The sequence below is a fragment of the Nicotiana tabacum genome, chromosome 10, assembly GCF_000715075.1.
Source record: "Nicotiana tabacum cultivar K326 chromosome 10, ASM71507v2, whole genome shotgun sequence".
NCBI lineage: Eukaryota > Viridiplantae > Streptophyta > Magnoliopsida > Solanales > Solanaceae > Nicotiana > Nicotiana tabacum.
Window position 1 is genome coordinate 52,921,324 of NC_134089.1, and position 8,781 is coordinate 52,930,104.

Sequence of the window (8,781 nt, forward strand, 5' to 3'; positions counted from 1 at the left end):
TCTGCTTTTGGAAAGAAGTTACTTTTTTCTGCTTCTCTGAAACTGCTTCTGCTTCTTCCCAAAAGTATTTTTTTTTTCTAAATAAGCTTAGCCAAACACCTCAAATTAAAGAAAAAAGTGATTTTGAGAAAAAACCATTTTTTTTGTCTTGATAAGCTTGGCCAAACAGGAATAAGCTGAGTTTTAATATCAAACTCAAATCTTGAGAAGCTTGGCCAATAAGCTGAGTTTTAATATCAAACTCAAAAGCAACTTATTAAACTACCAACTTCCTTCAATTTCACTTCTCTCTTTGTTTCTCTCTCTAGCTTACCATCTCTCTAAAACTCAAACCCTATTCTCTCTCTTCTTTGATCTGAGCCTGAGCTTCTTCTTCAGCTGACTGCAGCTTAGAATTCAGTGCTTGTGGGTTTAGTCAACCCAAGAATGGCTTAAAGTTTGCTTCTTTTTGGATCTCTCAGTTTCTTGCTGATTCTTTAGGTAAATTATCCTTTTGCTTATGCAATTATTTAGCTCCCAATATTTTGTTGGAAGTCCATGTTCATGCTTTTAGCTGTTTCTTTTAGTGGATCTTGATATTGGGGTAATGGGGTTTCTTTGTTTTGGACTGGATGCTTTTTACTTAGCTCCAAAATTTAGTTATATAAGTATCCATTTTTATGCTATTAGCTGCTTCTTTGTATTGATTATTGATGATACTAGGGATTCTTTATTTTGGACTTACTACTTTCATAGCTTTTAAAATTTTATCTATGTGCTTTATGCTATTGGCTGCTTCTTATATTGGATCTTGATACTGGGGTTTCTTTATTTTGGACTTAGTGTTTGTTTGTCCTGTAGATTTATTTGAAAAGTGAGCTCATTTCAACTGGTTTTTAGCTGCAGAATGGTTTAAACCCCTGGTTGATTGTTTATTAGGACTTAAAAATTCCAGCTTTCCTATGATTTTTCATTGTTCTTGACCTGATGTGATTAAATTTGCCTGGAGGTAAACAGTAGGATATTGATCTTTTCTTTGCAATTCTTTTTTATTTTCCAGTGACTTTTACTATTGGCGCGTATAGCATCAATGACAGAAGGCAGTAAATTCTGTTTTCTCTTGGCTTCCACTTTCCTGTTGTTGGCTGTTGTCGTTAAAGTGACGTTGGCTCAAAATTCTGCACCTGGTGATGATATTCTGTTGAACTGTGGAGGCCCTGACGGTCTTAAAGATGCCGATGGTCGAAAATGGGGTTCGGATATTGGGTCAACATATTTGAAGGGTAGTAAGTCGTCAACCTCTGATGCTGCTGATCAAAAGCCCTCTGTCCCTCAAGTCCCTTTTATGTCTGCCCGTGTTTTCGAGTCTGAGTTCACCTATAGTTTCCCTGTAGCACCTGGTCGTAAGTTTGTCCGTCTGTATTTTTATCCCTCGTCTTACAACAAGCTTAATGCTACCAATGCCATTTTCAGTGTGACCGTTGGACCATATTCCCTCCTTAGAAACTTCAGTGCAGCACAAACTGCTGAAGCTCTCAACTACGATTACTTGACAAAGGAGTTTTCAATCAATGTGCCATCTGAAACTTTGAACATGACTTTCACACCCTCTCCAAATACTTCAAACTCCTTTGCGTTTGTCAATGGGATTGAGATTATTTCACATCGTGACATCTATAATACAGATGACGGGACTACCTTCATCGTGGGTCAGACTGCTGCTTTCATTATTGACAATTCTACTGCCCTTGAGAATGTTTACCGGCTTAATGTTGGAGGCAATGTGATCTCACCATCAGCTGATACTGGTATGTTTAGGTCATGGAGTGATGACTCACAGTATATTTTTGGAGCAGCCAACGGGGTTACAGATACTGCAGATGATGAGAATCTCACAGTAAGCTATCCTGAAGGAACGCCATCTGACATTGCCCCGCTTGATGTCTATAAGACAGCCAGGTCAATGGGTCCAACTGCTCAAATTAACCTGCAATACAATTTGACTTGGGTTTTTTCAGTTGATTCGGGGTTCTCTTATCTTGTTAGGCTCCATTTCTGTGAAATCACTAAGAATATCACAAAAATCAACCAAAGGGTGTTTGTCATCTACATGAATAATCAGACTGCGGAACCTGCAGCAGATGTCATTGCTTGGACTGGAAGCAATGGGGTTCCTTTCCACAAGGATTATGTGGTCTCTGTCAATTCTGGGGCTCCACAGCAGGATCTTTGGCTTGCCCTCCATCCAAACGTTGCTTCAAAATCCAATTGGTATGATGCAATTTTGAATGGAGTAGAGATTTTTAAAGTGAATGACACCAACGGAAACCTCGCAGGGCCTAATCCTGTTCCAGTGCCAGAACCAGATCATATTGACCCTCTGCCATCCAAAAAAGGTCAATCAAAAAGTAATAAATCAGCTATTGGTGGAGGTGTTGGAGGTGGAATTGCTGCCATAATTCTTATCGGTTTGGTTGTATGCCTTGTCACCCGCCGCCGGAAACATGGGAAGGTCCAAAGTCCAAGTGATGGACCATCAGGCTGGCTCCCTTTATCTTTATATGGAAATTCACATACTTCTGGTTCTGCTAAGACAAACACTACAGGCAGTTATGCTTCGTCCCTCCCATCAAACCTTTGTCGTCACTTTTCATTTGCTGAGATCAAGGCAGCCACTAATAACTTTGATGAATCTCTGCTTCTTGGGGTGGGTGGTTTTGGCAAAGTATACAAGGGAGAAATTGATGGTGGCACAAAAGTTGCTATCAAACGTGGGAATCCTCTCTCTGAGCAAGGTGTTCATGAATTTCAAACTGAAATTGAAATGCTCTCTAAACTTCGCCATCGCCACCTTGTTTCTTTGATTGGTTATTGCGAGGAGAACTGTGAGATGATCCTTGTATATGACTACATGGCTCATGGTACCCTTCGTGAGCATCTCTACAAGACCCAGAAGCCTCCTTTACCTTGGAAGCAGAGGCTTGATATTGGCATTGGTGCTGCTCGTGGATTGCACTATCTTCATACTGGTGCCAAGCATACTATTATCCACCGTGATGTGAAGACCACTAATATCCTCTTGGATGAGAAGTGGGTGGCAAAGGTTTCTGATTTCGGGTTGTCTAAGACAGGTCCTACATTGGATCACACCCATGTCAGCACCGTGGTGAAGGGCAGTTTTGGATATCTGGATCCAGAATACTTCAGAAGGCAGCAACTCACAGACAAATCTGATGTATACTCATTTGGTGTAGTGCTGTTTGAGCTTTTGTGTGCTCGGCCAGCATTGAACCCAACTCTTCCCAAGGAGCAAGTGAGCTTAGCTGAGTGGGCATTCCATTGCTACAAGAAAGGCACTTTTGACCAGATAATTGATCCATATCTGAAAGGGAAGATTGCACCAGAATGCTTGAAGAAATTTACAGAGACAGCAGTGAAGTGTGTGTCTGATGTTGGTGTTGACAGGCCCTCCATGGGAGATGTGCTTTGGAACCTTGAATTCGCTCTGCAACTTCAGGAGAGTGCAGAAGAATGTGGCAAAGGTTTTGGAAAGATGGACATTGAAGAAGGCTTTGATGTCACATGCAAAGGAAAGAAGGATTTAAATGAATCCGCAGGTTTTGATGCAAGCATGACTGATTCAAGAAGCAGTGGCATATCCATGAGCATTGGCGGCCGCAGCCTTGCCAGTGACGACTCAGACGGGTTAACACCTAGTGCTGTTTTCTCTCAAATCATGAATCCAAAAGGACGCTAAAATCTCACATCTTGAAAGCAAATACATATTGCCACTGGTCATCTATAGCTCGTTAAGGCAATGTGCTATCGCCCTCTTTAACAGCGGAAGTCACTTTTTTCCTTTCTCGTACTGTCTTATTCTTTTGCTCACTATTTATTTTTATGATTCATATGTTATCTTTAAACTCTTTTGTAAGTTGTATCTACCAATACTCCAAGTGTGAAATAATTTTTCTGTTGTACTATTAACTAATGAAGAGGTTGTTCACTGTGACATTAATTCTGATGTCATGCATCATGTAGAACTGAAGTATGAGTTTATATTATGTTGCTGCCTTGGAAGAAAATGAAGAGATATTGGTCCCAACAGAACATAAACAAAAGCAAAAGTATGAGGTTCAAACGCAAAGATGTCAACTATCTAAATCTTCTCATTTTAGGGGAGGAAAATTAACATTATTTAGCACTAGAATTATTTTCCCCGTTGTTTGCTGCTAATATTATTGAGGCGTTACGCGGTTTACCTTGGTAGTTAATCGTTGACTTTGGTTGGAGACATTGAGGGAGTTGGTCCCATGTTCTTATCAAAGATTTTAAAAAGGATTTGTTTAATTTTTACAGGTTTTCATGATAGCTTTTTGCTTTGTTTTCTTCTCCATTAGTCATTTTAATTTGTGCCAGCTGTATTAACGTCGAGAGTTGATTAGATGGAAGGTGAGTGTGTAAAGCAATTTGAAAAGGATGTATTATTTGAGCTGCATACATGATGGAGAGAAATTGTCGTCTTTCTATCAGTTATATATAATCACAGTGATGGCTGGCCGGATAATAATATTAGCATAGATGGTCTTTTGCTGAAGTATTTTAATTGAATGACGTGCATGCCATGTTGTTGACAAATTTAGGTCTGGCCATTTTCATTGGATTATATCAAGCTTTGAGTTGAAGGAAAATACTTTATTATAAATTTCTGAATAAACTCTACCGTTCTTTATTTTTTTCACACATAAAATATGTTATCTATTCCCCTATTTATAATATTATGAAACTTATTTTAAATAGAAATAGGAAAGCCTATTCTTATATTAATTCTGACAACAAATTCTATTTAGACATAAAATAAATAAACTAACAAATATCAAATCCTAAACAATTTAGGTTTCCTATACAACTTTGAATTAGTTTTCAACTTGAGTTTTTAATAAATAAAAAAAGAAGAAGAAAGAATGGAGAGAATGGAAGAAGTTGATAAGGCAAAATAAAAAGTCGTCAGCATGAGATGGGGCTCATCAACTAAATTTGAAGAAGTGAGGGAGAGGCCTAGCAAATAGCAATGTCGTTTCAAATATCAACACTTGCATCCACAATATAGATGCAGCGTCCCCCGAGAAAGCACCTCATATTGTTATGACCCGCCACATCATCATGTCACGTAGGTGGAATTTGACATATATTTTTGCCATATAAAAAGCTTACATATAAAATAGATTAGCATATGTGGGAAGGTTCTAGAGAAATATAGAGGTTTTCCTAGGAAGACCCTAGAACCCTATGAATTTGCTAGGAAAGTCCTTGAAAAATTCTAGTTATGTAGAAAATTCTAGAGAGAGGACTTACTTGTAAATAATAAGGGACTTGTGTAACAATTAATATTTATATACTAACCCCTACGAGACTAATATATAAAGGGCGTCATTCATTTGTAAATTCACCAAGCAAAACAATCAAGTTCTTTCTAAGACAAAAGCTTCCTTTGGCAATTCTCCTGTGTTCTAGCATTCCCTTAGTAATCTTTAATGTAGTAAGACTGACTTGGCATAACAAGAACGCGAACAAGTTGTGCAAGATCGTGAGCGAGTTATCAAGTGCCACACGTATATTTAGTCAAAGACTAAGGACGTGACAACGTGATATCATAACAAAGGTTGCAACTAAGGGAATGACGAACAACAGAGAAATTTACGCTGCCAACATCCAACCCAATGTCATCCAGGATACTGTTGGCAAGAAAGGCTGTAACAAAAAGAGGAATGCCACCAACAAGAGCCAGGAGGTGCCGCCCGAGGTTGTATCAAATGAATGGCTGACATCCCAAGAACCATCTGCCAATGAGGCGAACGAGGATGAAGTGAAGGTCCTACCAGAGGACGTCTTGCTCGGTAAAAAATGGGCGATGAAGGTAAACGTGGTGATTGATGCCGTGAAGATCTTTGGCCAATACTTGGGGGAGGTGGAAGGCACCCTTAGTGTTCTTGAGGGACACACTCTTGAGGAGATTGAGAGTATTCGAAATGACTTGGAGGGACGTAGGCAGGTCGAGATGGAGCCAAGGCAAACCATCACAACCTTGGAGTGCAGACACATGGAGGCGTTGAGTATTATTGATACAATGAAGCAAAAGATAGAGTCACTCAAGGAGCATATTAATATTGGCATGACCGAGGCAGATAATAATGTTGTTGTGACCAGGGAGGCAAAGATCGAGGCTCCCAAGTCACCGGTATTCAAAGGTGTTCGTGATGCACAAAAAGTGGAAAACTTTCTTTGGCACATGGAGAACTACTTCAAGCACGACAAAGTGAGGGATGGTGAGGCCAATATCAGTACTGATGTATTATACCTCTCAGAGATTGTTGCATTATGGTGGCGTCGAAAGTGTATTGACATAGAGAAAAGGCTATGCAAGATAGAGACGTGGGAGCACTTCAAAAAAAAGTTGAAGAAATAATTCTACCCGGTGAATGTGGTGTATGAGGCTAGACGGAAGCTAAGGGAGCTCCGACAGATGACCACAATTCGAGAGTATGTGCATGACTTCACTACCTTAATACTATAAATTCTGTCATTGTCCGAGGAAGATTCCCTTTTCTATTTTACAGATGGGTTGTAAAATTGGGCAAAACAGGGGTTAAGAAGACATCAAGTAGCCAACGTGGAAGAGGCCATAGCGGTAACCGAGTCGCTCATTGACTTCAAGATAGAGCCTGCCAAGTCCAAAGAAGGCAACGCCGAGAAGTGTAGGGGAGATCAGAACAAGAACAACAGGAAAGGTATAGCCGAGGTTGTAACGACCCGGCCGGTCATTTCGAGAGTTATAGCCTCGTCTCTCCATTTATTGCTAAATTTGTCCTTTATAGCTGTTATGTGACTTACCGGGTTAGTCGGTTCGGGTCCGAAGAGATTTCAAAATGAATTGAGACACTTAGTCTCAAAGTTGGAAGCTCAAGTTGAAAAGGTTGACCAGATATTGATGTTTTTATGATTTCGTAAGTTGCGTTGTGTGATTTTGGAATTAGGAGTGTATCCGAATTGTGATTTGAAGGTCCGTAGTTGAATTAAGCTTGAAATGGCAAAAGTTGAAAATCTAAGAAGTTTGACCGGGAGTGTACTTTTTGATATTTGGGTCAGATTTAGATTCCGAGAGTTGGGGTAGGTCCGTGGTGTCATTTATGACTTGTGTGCAAAATTTGAGGTCAATCGGATGTGATTTTGATAGGTTTCGACGTCGTTTGTATAAATTGGAAGTTCAAAGTTCATTAGGCTTAAATCTATACGCGATTCATGTTTTTGATGTTTTTTGAGGTGATTTTAGGGCTCGACTAAGTTCGTATCGTGTTTTAGGACTTGTTGGTATGTTTGGTTGAGGTCCTGGGGGCCTCGGGTTGATTTTGGATGGTAAACAGATCGCAAATGGAAGTTAGTGCATTGTTGAAGTAGGAGCTCTACTCGTGTGATCGTACCTGTAAGGGATTGGTCGTAGGTGCGATGCCGCAGATGCGGATGGATTTGCAGATGTGGAGCTGGGCTGGCCTGGGCAGGGCACAGGTGCGAGGGGCTAACCTCATCTGCGAGCCCGCAGGTGCGAGCGAGGCTCCGCATATGCAGAGTTAGGGGGGAGTCCGTTTCCACAGAAGCGGATAGAAGGTCGCAGAAGTGCCTCCGCAGGTGCAGAACCTGGAGTGCAGATACGAGCCTGGAAGATTTAAGTGGTTTCTGCAGAAGTGGAAGAATTTACAGTAGAAGTGATTCCGTAGGTGCGGTTATTTGGCCGCAGGTGCGAAAAGCCTAGGAAACAACAACAACAACAAACCCAGTTTGATCCCAGCAGGTGGGGTCTGGGGAGGGTAGTCTGTACACAGACCTTACCTCTACCTAATGTAGGTAGAGAGGCTGTTTCCAATAGACCCCCGGCTCAGGAAGGGCAAGAAGAAGAAGAGGAAAGCAAGGAAGGAAGAAAGATGGAAGATAAAAGAAAAAAGGGACAGATAAAGATACATGATACCAAATAATAGCAATAAGGAATACAATACCTGAGGCGAACAAAACCACATAACGTAATAAAAATCTAAGAATATGAAGGGACATGCATGCTACTAAGACTATCGGTGAACAACTATAAACTACCTACTAACCTTCTACCTTAATCCTCGACCTCCACTCACTCCTATCAAGGGTCATGTCCTCAGTGAGCTGAAGCTGCGTCATGTCCTGCCTAATCACCTCTCCCCAATACTTCTTAGGCCTATCTCGACCTCTTCTCAAACTCTCCATGGCCAACCTCTCACACCTCCTGACAGGGTTCGCGATTTTGGCTTCATTTTAACATTTTGAGCTCGGGTTTTGGCGATTATTGAGAGGATTTTTGAGGGGATTCTTGAGGTAAGTCCCTTGAGCTCGTTTTTGATCAATAAACTTGTTTCCCCATTGATTTTCCCCACCTAGTTGGTGTGTATTTAAGGTGTAAATTGGGGGTTTGAGGCTAGGGATTTGGAGAGTTTGATTTGCGGATTTGGGTGATGATTTGGTATCGGATTTTGATAAATTTGGTATGGTTAGATTCATGGTTGAATGGACTTTCGGGTTTTGTGACTTTTGTCGGATTTCAAGACGTGGGCCCAGGGGCCGGCTTTGAGTCAATTTTTGATTTTTGATTAATAACTTTGTATTGTCTTGTGGAATTGATTCCTTTAGCCCGTGTTGATTGTATTATACTGTTTGTGGCTAGATTCGGGACGTTTGGAGGCCGATTTGCGAGGCAAAGGTTTGTTGGAGTAGAGACTTGCT

At 40.8% G+C, this 8,781-nt stretch overlaps 1 protein-coding gene across 1 annotated transcript; it reads left to right on the forward strand.

Moving 5' to 3' along the window:
• Positions 1-212: 212 nt before the first annotated feature.
• Positions 213-3,997, forward strand: LOC107810142 (receptor-like protein kinase FERONIA). The gene is made up of 2 exons (XM_016634883.2): positions 213-480; positions 1,040-3,997. Exon 2 carries the CDS (start codon positions 1,070-1,072, stop codon positions 3,734-3,736), a length of 2,667 nt encoding a protein of 888 aa, XP_016490369.2. The 5' UTR covers positions 213-480; positions 1,040-1,069; the 3' UTR covers positions 3,737-3,997.
• Positions 3,998-8,781: the final 4,784 nt, after the last annotated feature.